We start from the raw sequence: 18,701 nt of genomic DNA, 5'->3' as shown, positions 1-18,701 counted from the left end.
TGCGCAACGCGGTTTAACCGGTACATCCGGTCTTCTTCTTCCATCGGTTCTCCACTAAACCGGTTCAACTTCTCAAACCAGCAACTTAACAAAAAAAATTTTTTTTCCTCTCTCACCCACCAACCTTCCCCTCACTCACAAAACTCACAAATGATCCGCCCTCACCAGCCACGGCTTTGCTATTTATACTACTCACTCATAAACCGTGGCTGCCTCTAGTGGTTTATGTTCGAAAGCATTTACTCATAAACCGTGGCTGCCTACCACGGTTTATGCTTCACATTCTCTTCACGTAAACCGTGGCTGCCTACCACGGTTTACATACAAAATGGTTTGATCATAAAACCTCCCTACCTCCCACGGTTTATGTGCATTTGGAATCCGTGGTTGGCTCCCACGGTTTCTATATAAATTGATTCAACGCAAAATGGTAACCAAATTCCAATTGTTGTAATTTGGTAAAGCTTACATCCAATCATTTTAATTTGGTAAATTGCCCCCAATTACCTATCCACATCCGCAGCACCTATCGCTATTTATCCATGTCCTAATTAACGATTTCAGAGCAGAATGGTTCGCTAGATAGAACAAAATCCTAACGGTAGTAGCAATTAGCAGTATATATGGTTTAGTTTAGACACAAAAGAAGGTAGAGTAAAAGTTCAACCAAAGAGATCCGTACAAGAGAAGAGTATATAATCATCTTAACAATATGACATACATATATATTAGTAAACTAAAATGGAGGTGATCCAATGAAATTTAACGACGAAAATAATTCAAATACGACAATTAAAGAAAATGGGAGACAAATTGTAGAGACCTTGCTAAATCCTATGGTGACTTGTGAAAAGATGATGCAATAGACCTACTTCTTGCAATTGAAAGAAAGGTAAGATTTTGCTAAACGCTGCTTCTCGGCGGTGGTGGTGTTTACACTGCCGATGGTTGGGCTGTTGTCCATCTGAAAGAATGAAGTCCATCAGATATCAAAAACTCAAGAAAATCTCTATACATGGTAAGGTACCAACTGCAAGCTACTAAAGCTATAAAGGAACAATAACTTGCATTTTTTACCCCATAACTCTGATTTGGTGAGTCAAGATAACTATCTTCCAAACAAAGAAATAAGATAGAAAATGGAAGGAATAAGAATTTAATTAGAATACAAAGAAGGCACTCACCATGAATGAAAGAAGCCCTGTGAGTATGCTGCATTTGGAAATTAGAAAGTTCAGTATAGACCATTAGAAAGCTGTATAGACTATAGAAAAGTAACCAACATCTACAACTACTCTCAGATACAGGTTACTTGTGTAAAAGCATATAACCACAATCCAAAAGTTAAATGAATAGATTAAAAAACAACTCAGGATTCCAACTAAAATCAAGCTGACCTTGAAACAGACCATATAAGATTCCAACTTTCAGGATGAACTGCATGAGCAGGAGTAGCAAAACACAGAAATATTAAATCAAAATCAGTATCTCATAATATTAACTGACTTGTGCTATACCAGATAAAAGGACTTACAATCACTGAACCAGCAATAAAACAACAACCAGCAACAATGAAATCATGATCAGTGACAAGTAAAACAATAAAACAAATAAAACAATCAATTTCCCTAAACAATATAACAAGTTAACAACAACCAGCAACAATGAATCAATGATTATTGAGCAAAAATTAGTCAAATTACTTAAGTACAAACCTGACTCGGAGGCTCGGGCTCCATATCTCACTTGAATCGGAGGCTGGGTGGCTCGGTGGTCGGTGCTGTGCTGTGCTGTGGGCGGCCAGAAACGCTGCTGGGAAGAAGGCTTCGGCGCTGCTAGGCTGTGCTGTGCTGTGCTGGGTGGCTCGGTGGGAACTGGGAAAAAGGCTTCGGCACTGCTGGGAAGAACGCTGCTGGGTCCGTGCTCGCTGTCGCTGGGAAGAAGGCTTCGGCGCTGCTGGGTCAGCGCTTTTGGGAAGAGCGCTGCTGGGTCGGTGCTCGCTGGGAAGAACGCTTCGGCGGGGCTGCCAGGTGTTGGGAGGAAGGGCTTCAAGCTCGAGACTCTAGTGCAGAGAGCAAGAGTGCGAGACTGAGAAGAGAGCAGCTAGGGGCCTAGATCTAGGTTTACGTTTGGGGGTGGGGGTGGAGGTGGAGGTGGAGGTGGGGTTAGGTCACGTGTGAGTCAGGAGAGGATAGTCACGTTTTGGGAGGGGAGGTGGGCGGGGGGGAGGGAGGGTGTTGGTTTTTTTAGGGTTTTTAATATACTGGTTCGGTTCGGTTGGGATTTTTATTATCAGAACCGAAAATCGAATCGAACCACAATAAAAACAGCAAAACATGTTTTTTCGGTTTTTTTATTTTTGGTTTGTTCAATTTTTTATTTTTTCGGTTCGATTGGTCGGTTTAGATCAGTCCGGATCAGTTTTGAGTGCTGAGGGGCACACCCGCTTTTCTGATTTTTTTTTTTCTTTAAGCAAAACGGCATCATTTTGTTCAAATGGGACGTTCTGGTTTAGGTTTGACCGGCTGGTTCATAGCCGGTTCAATGATTCATATCCGATTTTTTTATTGGCGATTTCAAGTGATGAATCGAATCGTTATAATCTCCGGTTCGCAGTCAATTCGGTCCGACCTACGAATCCGATCCGTTTTTAGAATCATGTATTTTTCAAATATATTAGTTAAATTTATTGTGTAAGTAGAGAATATATTAGTAATAAACGTGTCACATAAGCATATTCCAGAAAGATTATTAATAGAAGAATTAATCAGTCTTACAAAATTAAATATCAAGAACTAAACTAGGTATTTTTTTTATTAAGCCTTGTAGTCCTTCGAAAAAATTATCAAAAACCATGATAATGCGCAATGCTAATGCGCAATGCGTGTATGTCTTTAAAAGCTTTTTTTCTCTCCTTAAACACACGGTGAGGATTTCAGTTTAGGATTTATGGAAAGTAAATTAATAAATATGATGAAACGGTGAAGCCAAGTTGGGATTGGATTATACTTACTAGGTATGGTATTATTAATTTGATAATTTTATTAGTTTGATAATAACCAGGTGAACGCCATAGAGATAGATTTCTGGGAGTGATAACAATAGAGATTAACAATATTCAATAAAATTTGAAGCTAGTAAAATTACACGAAAAATTTACAGAACGAGTTGAATTTAATCTAGTCTGAAAAGCTTTCTAGTTACTAGAACCCCCCTTATGCAAAACTATCCAATACAGATTGATTTCCGGGACTGATAACAAGTAATATACATGTTGGGGAAGGACTTATGGACGAATAAAAATTGCTATTATCGTTTCACCATTGAATGATCCACTAAAAACTCTTATGCTGATAAACGTTTATCCCATAATCTTGTAAACAAACCAAAATTGGCAGTGATTTTGTGTCTTCTCAAAGCTGGCCATGACTAAAGTTAATGGTATACCAACGTCTCCTCAATTGCAAAATGGTGGTTGATTCTCGAAAGGCAGCTCTACAGGTGTTGCATTACCATAGAACTCTTCCAAGTTGTAGAAAGCTCTTTGAGGTGGAAGAAAGATGTGGACAACAACATCGCCTGTGATCAAGATGAAAATGAAGCTGGCATACATTGCAAGATTGCAGAAACAAGAACTAGCAAGACCATTGTTATTTGTTACCATTTATTGTTTGACTCAGTGGTGAACTATTGAAAATGTATCTATCTTAAAGGTTAAAATTTGGAGGAATTGTTGGTGATGGATGTTAGAGCTTTTTCGGAAAGCAAAGAGGGTTGGCAATTGTTGAATTTTTGTTGCATCTGTTGGAGTTCAATGTGCAATTTTAAGTAGTTTTGTGGTTGCTGGCTAATCTTTGGTACATCTTTGAGTGCAATGTCCAATCAAAACTCAAGTAGTTTCTCTAGTATACTGCAGAAAACTGAGGTGCTTTTATCTTTTGATAGGAATTCAAGTGCTTTTATTGTAGTGCTGCATTCTGTGGATATTGGATTATACTCTTAACAATGTACCCTTTTTGGTTAAATTAATATGTTAATCCCTGAAATTTTTAGAGACTTCCAAATAAATCTTCATGCTTCAAAAGTTTGTAATTGTGTCCATGAACAAAAACTTCGAAAATAAAAAAAATAATCAATGTAAACAGAAGATTCTGAGATGTGAAAACTCTAACCAAAGTCCAACAGGGTCCATGAGTTGGGTTTTGAGTCTCCAGTTGGAAATTTTCCATATTTCTTTTCAGCTAAATCTCTAATTCTGGACCTAAAAAGCAACATAAGCATAATAAACATTCTGCTTTTGACAATGCAAAAAAGACAAATCATTAAGCATTGCCAAGTAAAAGATACAAGGATCAATGATTAAAGTCCATACCCGATGGCATCAATTTGGGGACGAGAAAATGCCGTAGCTATGATAAAAAATCGAGTCCAGTAAACAAGAGGCTTCACAAACAAAACCTTTATATCGGCTGCCTTAACCTCACTTGCAACCTTGGCCATCTCCACAGCAACTGCAAACATCACAGTTAATAATAAGTTGGCACAGGATAAGCAGCAATATAATTGTAAATCCTCTCACCACTCACTCTCTCTATCTCTCTCTCCATGTGCCACTCACTTCAGAGTATATTTGTATAAACAAGAAACTGAAAAAGTTTTTCCAAACTTGAAAACTAGCCACAAGTAGAAATTAAAGATTTTACAGACAACATAGGCCAAACCTAGAGAGTGCTTTTCTATTCAGGCCTAAACCATAAAAGGGAGGATTACAGGGTACTGCATCTATAGGCAATATAATAATAAAAAAAACAATGAGAAAGTTCCAAGAATAACTTATCTCAAAGGAGAAGGCATATCTACATAGATCTTCAGCAGAGGATTCACCACTATAGAATGCAAAGATGGGAGATTGACAGAGGCATGACCAGAAGTTGAGAATACATGACTAGGTATGTGGTGGGAGGCAAAAAGTACATTAGATGTTTCATAGCCTATAAGTAGAAGTAGAGAAAAAATCCCTTCAAAAGTACTCAGATTTTAATAGCTTGTTATGCCCTGACATGACTGAAAATAGATGAGTCACAATGATGTTAGATGACGTATGTACCCAACCCTATTTAGTGAGCAAAGACTTTCTTGTAGTAATAAACCTACATGTAAACTTTAGGAATGAATTATTTTCGTATGCTTCTCATCTTATCATTTTGTCCCACCATCTGTGAGGCACACAACTTCTGGTTGTTGGGAAAAATTGTAATAGCATTTGTTCTTATAAAACTACTCTGGAGGCCATTCCTGAAAACATTTGCTACTGACCCAGATTCAGTGATTAAATTCCTCTACAGAAGTCTTTACGTGCAATTTACTAATTTTCATATTTCAGATAATCTGACCGATGATGGTGATAAAATTCAAGAAGAAACCTGATACAAGACACACGCCACTAAAAGTGATAGATTGCATATAAAAATGAAGTTGCAAGTTTAATATATTGCTTTTGACGCTTACACGATAGGCTTTCGGCATCATCATCAACCTCTGCAGTAGCAGGCTTTTGATCTTTCCTCTTAAATACCACTTTTCCATAATTTTTAAACAATTCATCATACATCTCATCTGTATCTTCACCTACATCCTGCAAAATTTGTCTTTCATGTTACCTGCATCATCATTCATTCATTTGCAAGGCACAACAATTTACAAATTCTCCAGATTTAGACATAGAACAAAACCTAAAGCATGAATCATTGTGAAAAAGTGAATGAGAGAAGGATTTTCTTAAGAAATTAAAGTGGCCATTAAATTAGTGTTGATTTAACTAAAGTTACAACCCCTCGTATTTCTCCATAAAATTTAATTTTTACTGATCTAACCGCAAATTATAATCACCTATCATGTAGATTATATATACTAGTAAGTTTCATAAAAATTGAACATCAAATAAGACTATATTCTAGCAATCCATATTCATGTACCGCATTTTACTAGCATTCAATCTCATATAAAACCAGCGCCATAATAAAAATCACAAGATACAAAAAGATTTTAGAAAAGGTGCAGTACTTCTTTTCCATTAGATTTCCAAATATTCTCAACAAAATAGCAAAAAAGAAAGAGAAAAGAGGAAGTAAGAAAATAGAGTAGGCATGAAAGTGAGAAACGACACCGTACCGAGAAGAAGCTGTCTTCAGCTTCTTTACCGAAGGCAAAGGTCAAAAGCGTGCACCTTCTCTTCGAATTCAACTTCAAGAACCGTTGCGAAGGTCGCTCCTTTGCGCGGCAAGAGCAGCTGAAGTGAATCCTGAGTTTCCGAGAGCGGTCCGTTTCAGCGTGGTAACCTAGCTGCCAGAACTCGCCGGAGAATATTGTCGGAACTCCGGTGGTGGTTCCGGCAACTGAGAACGTGGCGGAGGGTAGCATTGTGGTGGCCGTGGTGAAAACTGTAAGAGAAAGATTTTTTCGAAGCAGAGCGGAGAAGAGATAGATGAGAAAAGGATCACGATATTATTTTCATTTTCAATTATTGAAGAAATTAATAGAGTATAATTTTGAATCAGTGGTTTTGATTTTTAAGAAATTTTTATTACATAAAAATTTTTAAATTTTACAAAAAATAACACATAAATTTTTTTAATTATATTTTTGAGGATCTATTTGTCTAAATATAAATAATGAGTCTAACTAAGATATAGACTTATATATCTTATTTTTGTAAAATTCAAAAAATTTAATGTAATTAATTTTTTTTAAAAAAATAAAAATGTACGATGAAAAATTCCTCAAGAACCTATTTGAGCATATACTCAAACTAATGTTATCATGCATGATTATGAAACTAAAAAATAAGTAAATAAATAACTATATGTCTTATCGTTAAAGATTTGAGTGATGATAAACTAACCATGAAAAAATTAAACTAAGTTTATACTTATAAAAGATACAATTCGTTTGATAAAAATATCTAATTATTAAAATTTTATTGAGTAAAATCTAACCCCAACCTTTAATCATTTGCTTAAATGACAATCTGCCTCTTAACAAAACAAAATTGACATTACGGTCCGTAACAACTTATTTTATTGGACGTTCTGACCTTTTTACTAATCTCTCTATAAAATTTTAACGGATCTATCCTATGTGTAATGTTAACTGCTAACGTGTCAAACAACAATTTTATAGTGACAAAACACTCTATTTACTGTGAATAAGGTTACTAGTTTGTATGAAACCAAAACGATTTGTTGCCTTCAATCTCCATTATGTTACCACCACTTTTTTCTCTTTTCACTCACTTGATATGATTGATCAAGGTGAGATCATAGCAATCAAAATAAAGTAAAACATTATAATAATCTCCCTCCATACTTAACAATAATTCAGATACAGGACACTTGCAAATTAGAAGCACTTTGTTTCAGTTAATTATTCATCCAAAAAAATATATTTTTTTTTTTATAATTATTCTTTTTTCTAGATGTGTTGTTCAAAGATCAAAGTAACTAAATTCGACGACCAATGCGCTATTGTTTCTTGGATTACACCTTCCTACAATTGGATGAAAATTAATTGTGATGCTAGTGTTAATTTAAAGAGTTCTCGGGCTGAATTTCGGGTATGTCCTGCGTGATGCTTATGCCCTCGAATTGGTAGCAATTTGGAAGGCATTACCCTTGCGATGAATTTTGGTTGTCAGCTCATTTGTATACCGATTCTTTTGCATACCTTCACCATCATCAACGCTCAAAGTCAAGCTACTCGGATTGTAGAGGATGCTGATGTTTTGGAAAATATTAGAGAATTCCTGCACAGTGGATGTGTTGTGCACTTCAATCACAGAATTAAGCTATTTCACATTAAATGACTTATATAACAGTGATCTTATTTATTGTTATAAATATTGAATTAAATAAGTCATTATTATTTTTGATTCGGAATTAAATGAGAAAAAAACCAGAAATACTATTTTATTTGGGTTTTAGGGTTTAATAGGTACCATACTCAAATATAAATAGTGACGTCAGGATTTTAGTTTCCAACACACAAAAGCCACTTCCGTAACTCTTTTCCCATCAAAAGAATTATCATTTAACCCTATTATGGATACAGAAGACTTTGGTTGAGGAAGATCAATGAACTAAACTCTTTTAATCATGCTCATGAATTTAGGTACGCTTCCACATTTAATTATTTCTTTCTTAATGATTTAACATGGATGACCTTGGGGTTAAATAATTCCGAGAATTTTCAACAAGTTGTATCAGAGTCTTCCATGCTTGAATCGTTAAAAAGATCAATTTGATTATTGAATCATTTTTTTTATTAAAACGATTATATCTTCTTTTTGTTTTTGCCTTTTGTGCAGTGATCTTCTGTATACTATTATTAATAGTGCACCTTTGATTTTTTTATTTTGACTTTACAAATTCACTGTGAAATTACTTTTTGGCAAAGAGAAATTTATTTTTTCTTTTTCTTTTATTTGAGTTTAATTTGTTAAAAAAAAATTTATGTGATTATTTTTTTTATTAGAGACATAACATAGAAATTTTATTATACAAGAGAGTTGTTGTCTTCTTTGTTATTTGAATCATTTTTTTCGTGGATTTAATTTTGTGTTAAACAAAGAAATGAACAATTCATTAATAAGGACATCTAATGTTATGTGGTTCTTATATATTGTGGCTTATTGTTTACTTATTAATTTTTGTGTTATGTAAGTGTCTTAGATTTGTTATATAAGAAAATAAATAACAATTTGAATTATTGTACTTATCTATTTTATAAAATTTAGTTTTAGATTAAATTAATTGAACATTATGTAACTAAAGTAGCCTTTTTGTAAAAATTTGATTTATTTGAAATATTAGGAATATGAATAATTGAATATATGTAATTCATGCGAATATTGGTTAGTCCAAAGAAAGATCTATATTTGGCTGAATTACATTTACATATTGATTGTAACTATATGTTTGGGTAACTAATTAAACTTAAATCAATGCTTATTATTTGTACGTACAATTCGGCCCAAAAAGATTTTATTGTTTGGCCAAATAATAAACATTGAACCTTGTGTTTATTTTCTATTTAATTATGAAACCACTAATTGGAAGAAAGATTGGTGTTTGACCAATTGATAGAAAATATATGCGGTAATAAATAGGTATAGTTCTTAGATTTTCATGTGGACAATGAGTCGATCCAAAGATAGGCTTATTGTTTGACAGAATTTTGTTGAGAATATTTGGTAAGTCGCACTAAATGAATTTATGTGTGCGTAATTTATGCGAGTACAGATCGGCCCAGAGAAGTTTTGTACTTGACCAAAATTACATGCACATTTGTGGTAATAAACATGTGATACTTATTTGGCTCTATGTGAACAATAAGTTTGTCCAAAGATAGACATTATTTTACAGGATTTATTATCAATGTTTGATTACTGTATTAAAATACCGCTTATAAATTAATATTTCAGTCCAAAGTCTAAATATTAATGTTGCATTGGATATTTGTGAAGAATCTACCATTATATAAATTTTATTCATATGATATGTAACTTGTGTGAATATATTATTTTTTTTAAAGTTATATTTATTAATGTTAGTCTATTTTTTAAATAGAATTTTTTTTGCAATTAGAAAAAAGGAGACTTTCTGTCATTAGTAACTTATATTTCATCAAATTACTATCTCATAGGGTCTTTTGAGATAAATATAGTTGATGACTTATATCAATTCAGTGAGAGTAAGTATAATTTTACTATTCTTATATGTCAGCGGTATGCAGAATTATAAATAAGATTATATATTCAACTCTATGGGAAACAAGTATAGTCTCATTAGGTGCCTCTATAAAGTTCAAAAGTGCATAAAGTTTGTTATACTTCAGCAGTAGTTTGATGGATAACGAATTTGTTCACTTACAATTATTGTGTACTTTATTAGTATCTTTAGCAGTAGTTTGATGGATAACGAATTTGTTCACTTACAATTATTGTGTACTTTATTAATATCTTTAGCAGATATTTAAATCAGATAAAAATAATAGATCACTAAATAGTAGACAAATAAGTTTTGTTATAACAAAACATTTCATGTTCATACATATGAAGTGAGAAACTAAAGTTAGAGATCATTGTGTTTAGATTATGATTTTGTTGGATATCAAGATAATTTTGATCTATTGTAGATATATTAGTACGCTTAGGGGTGGGCATGGTTTGGATTTTTATAAATCCAAACTGGATCCATTTCAGAACCAGTTTTATGGTTCATGAAACCAAACCAGAACTGGATTGAAGAGAAAAACCGGTTCTAAATCGGTTTGAAAAAATAAAAACTGATTTTAAACCGGTTTTATAATTTAAATCCGATTTTACTTACAAACCAGTTTTAAATCCAGTTTTACGTATAAAATCGGTTTTAAATCCAGTTTTACATATAAAACCGGTTTTAAATCCGATTTTTTTAAATCCAAATCTAAAATCCGGTTTTTTTTAATCCAAATCTAAAATCTGATTTTTTTTTTATAAAATCCAGTTTGGCTAATAAAACTACTACTAATAAAACTACTACTACACAACCCTCCGAAACCTTTCCAAACCAGCACGGCAGCCCCTGATTTCCATCACCGTCAACTTTTTTGGCTAATAAAACTACTACTAATCCTAAAAGATATTGATTGCTATATATAAAATTTACTAAATTATATTGAAGCATATTATTACAATGCATAGTATGGCTGCAATGATCAACAATTTATTTTCAGTAATAAATTAATAATAACAATTTATTCATGAACCATTCAAAGGGATAAGAAAACATTAATTTTGAAGCACTAGATAGCAGAGTAACGTGTCAAAGCACATACAAAATATATAAAAATAAATAAAGAAAATAATACAAAAATCATTCAAAAATGAATGTAGCAAAGAAACAAAATTTAAACCAAGCACTTGCCTAGGCATAGAACAGGAGTTTTTGTATCCTTAAAACCACGGAAAATGCCTTGTAAAGCCAAAGAAAGTACAACAGCAGGAGCTCCAACTGATCTTAGAGAGAGAAATTGTATTGCCAGATTGTGTATTGGATTTTCCTGTTGTAAAGAATATATTCAAGTATTATTGAGTAGAGGATTACAGTTCTTGAACTATGAAGGGAAAATGAAACAATAGAATTTTCATCAAGATTATTCACATCTAAAAGTACCCCATAATTTATTAAGTGCTACAAGGGACGAGTGAAATACAACATCAATTACAAGGAAGGACTAAGGAGTGGTCAAGGGAAAACATACTGTTGATACACCAATCAAATTTAGAAATATTCCGGATCCAAGAAACAGAGCTAAAGCCTCAAAAATTCCAATCCCAAGTGCTAATAGCAAAGCAGTGGAGACAGAGGAAAATTGCTTTTTTCGATTGCCTCTTTCGAAGGATTTACCATTGCCAATATTTTGTATACCACTGTGCTCTGCAGGAAAATTCATTCATGGCATGAGTTGACAATGAAAAATGATAGCAAGCAACATATATGAGCTATGAAGAAGTTAACTGTGGACATAAAATTCACCCGAAAGATATTCTTCGGCAGCAGTTTTGGCTATGTCCTCGGCAACAAAAGATGTAGCAACACTTAGAAGGGGAATATTGAAAAGCTTTGATATGATGTTAAAGATGGTCATGGAAACACCAGCGGAAGCCAATTCCACAGTGCCTAAAAATAACGAAGAAGAGACATTTATAATTAATCCCAACATGCACTTCACTAATTTCATTGAATAAATCGGTTAACTAACCACAACCAACACATTCACTAAATCACTATCCTATACCTCAAAACAGCAGAACAAGACAACAGCAGTGTTTCATATCAACAAAATTAAGGTGGGGACTAGTGAAAGCAAGCACTCCTAAGTCCTAAGATCTTGAGTTGTTTCCATTGCCTATACTATAGTTGCTACTTGCTAGAGCGAGAGATTCAAGGCAGTAAATAATGATAAGAAAAAGAAGGCCAAGGAAGAACACAGTTAATGTTTTTTCAGAACAAAATTCTATTTACAACAAAAATCAGAACAACAAAGCCGGAAACATGTATAAGATAAGTTAGTTTTCTTCAACTAAATAATGATTTTTCATACGATTGCTAATTGAACCACAGTTAATACACTTCTTACTAAAGTTCTTGAATCAATGTCACCATTTGAAGTGTTCTTACTATCCCTCTTATGTAGCATTGTTCAAATTCATCATTCATCCCTGCAACTTCAACTACTAGTCTATCTAATTCTAATTCCTATAAGAGATTAGGAGATTGGTTGTTGATTTTATTGGTTAGTTAGTTAGTGATTATAGTTAGCCTCTATAACCATATTCTGTTATATATATATATATATATATATATATATATATATATATATATATATATAACCAAGTAGCACAATACATATAGAACACTTACGTATTGGCTTAAATCAGCAAGTAGATTTTTTATGAAATCAAGTTTTAGGGGGGTTCAATTTGAAAATTCATACACCGTATATAAACAACTAGCGCTACATATATACTATATATATTATTATGGTACATGCATGAACCAAAAAAATAATAAATGAGCATGGCAATCAGTTCATCAAGGATTCAACTACTACTTAGTTTAATTAGATATTTTTCAACAAAAAGTGAACCACAGTGAAGAAGAAACTTACAGCAGGATCCATTGAAATGGAGAGTTCAAATGTTCAATACTGAGAGATTTTAAAATCTGCACATTCAATCCATTGAAGTGAAGAAGTCAGTATACTCATGAAGGAACAAAACAGAACAAATCAACAAAATAAAAAAAAAACCAGATAAAACTCAGAACTCAGAACCAAGGGCAAGGAGGAGGCTTACCTAAATTGATGAGCATGAGCTCCGGCGAGCCACCAACGAAAGAAGAAGAGAACCGAAAAAGAGAGAAGACAGAGTCACGAATGGGAGGTCGAGGCAGAGAGACAGAGTCTCGAATCAAAGTGAAGACTGAAGACTCGAAGAGGTAGAGGCCGACGAACCACCGGCAAGCTCCGACGAGAGGCAGAGAAGAAGAAATGTTGACGGTGGCGAAGAGTGGATTTGGTTTTGTTGAAGAGGATTTGTCGAAGAGGAGAAGACTCAAAATTAGGGTTTTTTTAGATCTGGATTTTAATTTGGATTTGGATCCGGTTTAAAATCATTTAAATGGATTGTATTAAAAACTAAAGTATAAAATAAATATAATTTGGTTTGAATTTTTTTGGTTTAAAATTAGTTTTTTTTTTTAAATGGTTTGGTTTGGATTTTTTTTAAATAGTTTGGATCCGATTTTTTTGTCCACTCCTAGTAGTTCATTGGAAGAGTTCTTTAAAAAAGTGTTGATAAGACATTTATTACTCTTTTCACTAAATTTCTTGAATATAAAACATCTTTTGAATGCATCTAATTAGGTGACTACAAATACATGTCACAAATTATGGATATATATTTAAAAGACCACTTGGATTATTTTATGATAATGTGTTAATAATATAATATTTTAAATTGTTATTAAACAAGAGAATTCAGAGTGTTTAAGTGACTAATGAGTAAATTAGCACAAACTTCATGAATATATATATATATATATATATATATATATATATATATATATATATATATATATATATATATATATATATATACTTGGTTTATGAGAAATAAACACCCAAGATTTTTTATGTGGATACTATTTATATGAGTGTCATATCATTTTATAATATATTGTTTCAATAGCAGTATGCATTTGGATGCTCATATGGTTTAGACAAATTTATGAATATAGATGTTTCTACAGAAAAAAAGTATTTAGTTTTGTTTCCACTCTAACTCATAATCTCTTAAAGTTTATTAATGTAGGATCAGTTGAAAATAGGCATGCATGAGATCATTCCAAATTTGATGTATGTCGTTGAGTATATTAGTATGGTGATCATTGTAGTTTCATCGCGGCACTAATATGATAAAAGATGCGGTAATTCCATAACTGATATATGAGACAGACTAGGTTGTTAAAGTAATTAGGAAAATAGCATTCTGATGCAGCATAAAATTTATAAGATGTGATTATGTTAGAAAAATATATATGTATAGCCCAAGTGGGAGATTGTTAGGAAATTATTAATTTTTTAATCTATTCATGGACAATACATATATCAATCATAATCACAGAATTAAGCTATTTCACATTGAATGACTTATATAACGTTGATCTCATTTATTTTCATAAATTTAAATTAAATAAGTCATTATTACTTTTTATTTAGATATAAATGAGAATAAAACCAAATATACTATTTTATTTGGGTTTTAAGGTTTAATAGGTGCCACACTTAAATATAAATAGTGACTTCAGGATTTTAGTCCCAACACACAAAAGCCACTTCCATTACTCTTTTTCCAACAAAGTAGTTGTGATTAAGTCTTATTATGGATAAAGAAGGCTTTGGTTTAGAAAGATCAAATAACCAAATTCTTCTAATCATGCTCATGAATTCAAGTATGCTTCCGCATTCAAGTATTTATTTCTTAATGATTTAACATAGATGATTTTGGAGTTAAGGAACTATGAGAATTTCTAACATTCTCCCCTCCCCCCATTTTTTCTTTATTTTTTCTCCATAACTCTTAAAAAAAAGTAATTTCACAAGTGCAAAATTTTTAAATATATAACAAAAACTTGGGAAAAATAGAATAAAGGAAAAAAAAATAGAAAATCAAGAACAAAATTTACATGCTCAATAAGTACGATGAGATACGATTTCTAAGACTCAATTAATATCATTAGTGGAAAGAAAAATGCAGAGAAAGAAAGGTGAAAAGAGAGATACAAAGAGAGAAAAAGGGTTTCAATGCTTTTGCAGTTAACATTATACGTAGGATAGATCTATTAAGATTTTACATAAAAGATAACAGAAGAACCAGACCATCCAAGGAAATAAGTTGTTAACGATCAAAATGTCATTTTTGTTTTATTAAGGGGCAAATGGTCATTTAGTTAAATGGATAAGGTCCAGAGTGGGGTTTTACTCAATTTTTTTCACATTGTTAAAAAAGTATATTAAATTCCTAAATTACCCCTTCATATAAAATCAATGGAAGTAATTTCTAGTTGATACAGTCTTCATCAACCAATCAATAATTTCTTAGAAAAAGAGATTTTTTTTTCTAGAAAATAAGAAGCATGAATAGAAGAACGTTTGAAAGCCAAGCACATATTATTGTTCAAGAAACAATCTCATATTGTCCAAACTTGTAGTGTGGCTCGTTCTTTTTGTTTACTACTCACTCAAGCTCCTCACCACTTCAATGACCGTCAAGATCCCACATTCTCCTCACATATCCACATCCACATCTTCTTAGGAATAGGACTAACCATAATCCCCACCATCAGTGTCACAACCTCCAGCCCTCTGATGAGTGGATATTTTACATGCTTTTTGACATTATTTTCATAGTATTTTGGTTATGTTTTGTTAAGTTTAATTAAGTTTTAGTATGTTTTTTGTGCAAAAATCACTTTTGGATGCTACTTTGAGTTTTTGTATTTTTTCTATGTTTTTAGGTGATTTTCGGGTGATTCTGGCAAGTTTTGAAAAAGCCTGATTCAGAGACAGAGAAAGGGCTGTAGATACTGTCAGATTCTGACCTTCGTGTATTTGAATGAGCTTTTCTGGAGCTACAGAGGTCCAATTGACGTGCTCTTAACGGAATTGGAAAGCTAACATCTAGGGCTTTCCTGCAATATATAATGGTTCATACTTATCTTTGGAAATAAAGGCCCAAAACGGGAGTTGAACGCCAGTCTGACCCTCTGCCAGGCGTTTGGACGCCCCAGAAGGACCAAGATGGCGTTTGGATGCCCAAAAGGGAGCAAGCCTGGCGTCCAACGCCCCAAGAGGAGTCTCCGCACGTGGAGTCACCCTAAGCTCAGCCCAAACACTCACCAAGTGGGTCCAAGAAGTGAATTTTCGCACTAAGAATCTAGTCTATCTTATTTCTGTAATCCCTAGTTATTAGATAAGTATTTAAAGGAGAAGATTATCCATGTTTAGGATCTTTTGCCTCATCTTTGGCTTATTCAAACCTTTCACTACTATTTTCTGTAAGCTATGAGCAACTAAACCTCCTAAGTTACGGTTAGGAGCTCTGCTGATTCTCATGGATTAATAATATTATTGTTTCTATTTCAATATGTCTGATTCTATTCTCTTATGCGTTCTCGTTCTTCAATCTCAATGAATTGGGGGTGAACCGTGACATCCATCCTTATTCTATATGGGTTCCATGTGAGTCCTGACCCGGATAGTATTGAACTAAAGCTAGAGAATGCATTGCGAAATCCAAGAGAGTACCTGGGCAACTTTGGATACGTGACATGAAATTTCGTTGATTGTGGGTTATTGAGGTCTCTATGGCGCTAAAGCTAGAGTTAGAAAAGCAGCATTCTCTGATCCATAAGATCTGACCTTGTCTGTGGCATTTTGAGTAGGATCGCGAAGGGGAGTGGATTTCTTAGAGCTTCATCTTCGGCTATAGTGAGAAGCCATGAGTCAGCTTGATGAGAGGATATGAGTTACTCGGATATGGTGGACTGCTGTGGTTTAGAGGAGATTAACTTAATGAGAGGACATGAGTTAGTCACTTACGACTGCCATTGAATGAATCATTCGTTATTGAAGTAGACAGTAAGAAAAGTTAATCCGGAAGGAAATAGCATCTCCGAAGCCTTAAGTTAATCCTTATCACTGTTTTCACATCGATCTGGTATTTCGTTCTTTACTATTTTGTTTATGCTTTCAAACAAACAACCATTTTTCTAATCGCCTGACTAAGATTTACAAGATAGTCATTGCTTGCTCAATCCGACAATCTCCGTGGGATTTGACACTCACTCACCTGAGGTATTACTTGGACGATCCGGTGCACTTGCCGGTTCAGTTGTGTGGAGTTCAATTCCGCGCACTAAGTTTTTGGCGCCGTTGCTGGGGATTGTTCAAGATTGACAAACTACCGGACTATCTTGTTGCTTAGATTAGGTACTTTTTACAGATTAAAAGAGCAAATAAACCGTAATTTTACTCTTTCGTTTGTGTCTTTTGTTTTCCTTTTCAAAAATTTTTCAAAACCTTTTATTTTCTTTAGCAATCTTGTCTTTTGTTTGAGTCTTGTGTCAGTTTTTAAGTTTAGTGTCCCTTTTGTTTTCATCTTTTTCTTTAAATTTTCGAAAGTGTTCTTATTTTCCTTTCTTGATATTCGAATTGTTCTTGGTAATTTTTGTTGTTTGATTTTAAAAATTTTAGGTTTGGTGTCTCTTAATTTTTTTTCCTTTAATTTTTGAAAATTAGTGTCATTTGATCTTAAATTTTTAAGTTTGGTGTCTCTTAGTTATTTTTCTTTTTCTTTAAAATTCTAAAATCCAGAAAAATATTTCTTTTATCTTTGTTTAAATTTTCAAAAATCTTGCTATCTTTTCTTATCTTGATTTAAAAATTTTAAGTTTGGTGTTTTCTTGTTAGTAAAGTTTAAATTTTAAATTTCAAATCTTATCTTTACAAATCTCTTTCAAATCTTTTTCTTATCTTTTTTTATCTTTCTTTAAATTTCAAAAATCATCTCTTATCTTATTTTAAATTAAAAATTTAAAATTCAAAATTCAAATTTCAAAATCAAATCTTTTTCAAAATTCAAAATTCAAATCTTATCTTTTCAAATATTTTTCAAATCTTTATCATATCTTTTTACTTTGAATCCTTCCTATCTTATCTTCTTTTTAAAATCTTTAAATTTTAAATTCTTATCTTTTTAAATCTTTACTATCTTTTAAAATTTGATCTTCAAAAATTTTAAATTTTTAAATCTTATCTTTCCTAATCTTTTTAAATCTTTATCTTATCTTTCTTTTTAAATTTTAGATTTTAAGACTTACTTATCTTATTTTTCTTTTAAAATTAAAACTCTTAACTTTTGAATCTTTACTTTCTTTCAAATTTGAATTTCAAAATCTTTGTTTGACTTTTTCTTTCCTTCATTTTTGAAAATCACCTTTTAATTCTTCAAATCTTTTTAGTTAATTAGTTGTCCAAGCTTTTAATTTTATTTTATTCTTCTTTCTTAATTCGAAATTAAATAAAGAAATAAAATAAAAATAAAAATATTTTAATTTTCCTACTCTTATTTTTCGAATTCTTCCCCTCTCTCTATACGAATTCTATCATCTCTCTCTTCGACATTCATTCTTTTTCTTCTTTAGATATCTCACCGGGAGTTCTCTATACTCTGACATAGGAACTCCCATTTTTTCTCTTTCTTGGTTTTCTTTTTCTTGTTTATGAGCAAGAATAGAGACAAAGAACCCCTCTTTAATCCTGACTCTGAACCTGAGAGGACTCTAAGGAGGCGGCTACAACAAGCTAGAACACAACACTCCGGAGGAAACCTCACAGAGCTTTTCGAACAAGAAGCTGAAAATACAGACATGGCAGCCAATCCCAATGACAGAGGAGACGCAAGGAAAGTCCTAGGTGACTTTATGCACCAACTTCTGACTTCTATGGACGAAGCATCTCTATACCTGCCATTGGTGCAAATAACTTTGAGTTGAAGCCTCAACTAGTCACTCTAGTTCAACAGAACTGCCAGTTTCATG

The 18,701-nt window shown here is 32.8% G+C and overlaps 2 protein-coding genes across 2 annotated transcripts; both read right to left on the bottom strand.

Moving 5' to 3' along the window:
* Nucleotides 1–3,102: 3,102 nt before the first annotated feature.
* LOC112771726 (protein Iojap, chloroplastic) lies at nt 3,103–6,572 on the bottom strand. The gene is made up of 5 exons (XM_025816536.3): nt 6,172–6,572; nt 5,509–5,635; nt 4,373–4,511; nt 4,173–4,261; nt 3,103–3,579 (listed from the first exon to the last, which is right to left on the bottom strand). Exons 1-5 carry the CDS (start codon nt 6,418–6,420, stop codon nt 3,458–3,460), a joined length of 726 nt encoding a protein of 241 aa, XP_025672321.1. The 5' UTR covers nt 6,421–6,572; the 3' UTR covers nt 3,103–3,457.
* Nucleotides 6,573–10,805: 4,233 nt separating this feature from the next.
* Nucleotides 10,806–13,139, bottom strand: LOC112771724 (protein DETOXIFICATION 45, chloroplastic-like). Its single transcript, XM_025816535.2, has 5 exons — nt 12,896–13,139; nt 12,709–12,764; nt 11,574–11,717; nt 11,299–11,474; nt 10,806–11,097 (listed from the first exon to the last, which is right to left on the bottom strand). The coding sequence occupies exons 3-5, from the start codon at nt 11,683–11,685 to the stop codon at nt 10,945–10,947; spliced, it is 441 nt and encodes a 146-aa protein (XP_025672320.1). The 5' UTR covers nt 11,686–11,717; nt 12,709–12,764; nt 12,896–13,139; the 3' UTR covers nt 10,806–10,944.
* Nucleotides 13,140–18,701: the final 5,562 nt, after the last annotated feature.

Source organism: Arachis hypogaea, chromosome 18 (assembly GCF_003086295.3).
Source record: "Arachis hypogaea cultivar Tifrunner chromosome 18, arahy.Tifrunner.gnm2.J5K5, whole genome shotgun sequence".
Lineage (NCBI taxonomy): Eukaryota > Viridiplantae > Streptophyta > Magnoliopsida > Fabales > Fabaceae > Arachis > Arachis hypogaea.
The sequence above is the reverse complement of the archived record's forward strand: the minus strand, read 5'-3'. Positions and strand labels throughout refer to the sequence as shown.

What these genes read in the sequence shown, in the direction of transcription:
- LOC112771724 (XM_025816535.2), bottom strand. Translation starts at nt 11,685, where the DNA reads ATGACCATCTTTAACATCATATCAAAGCTTTTCAATATTCCCCTTCTA. An exon ending in TGCCGAAGAATATCTTTCGG is followed by an intron (nt 11,475 to 11,573) that starts GTGAATTTTATG and finishes ATTTTCCTGCAG; the next exon opens with AGCACAGTGGTATACAAAAT. An exon ending in ATTTGATTGGTGTATCAACA is followed by an intron (nt 11,098 to 11,298) that starts GTATGTTTTCCC and finishes TCTTTACAACAG; the next exon opens with GAAAATCCAATACACAATCT.
- LOC112771726 (XM_025816536.3), bottom strand. Translation starts at nt 6,420, where the DNA reads ATGCTACCCTCCGCCACGTTCTCAGTTGCCGGAACCACCACCGGAGTT. An exon ending in TGATGCCGAAAGCCTATCGT is followed by an intron (nt 4,512 to 5,508) that starts GTAAGCGTCAAA and finishes TGATGTTTGCAG; the next exon opens with TTGCTGTGGAGATGGCCAAG. An exon ending in ATGGACCCTGTTGGACTTTG is followed by an intron (nt 3,580 to 4,172) that starts GTTAGAGTTTTC and finishes TCTTGATCACAG; the next exon opens with GCGATGTTGTTGTCCACATC.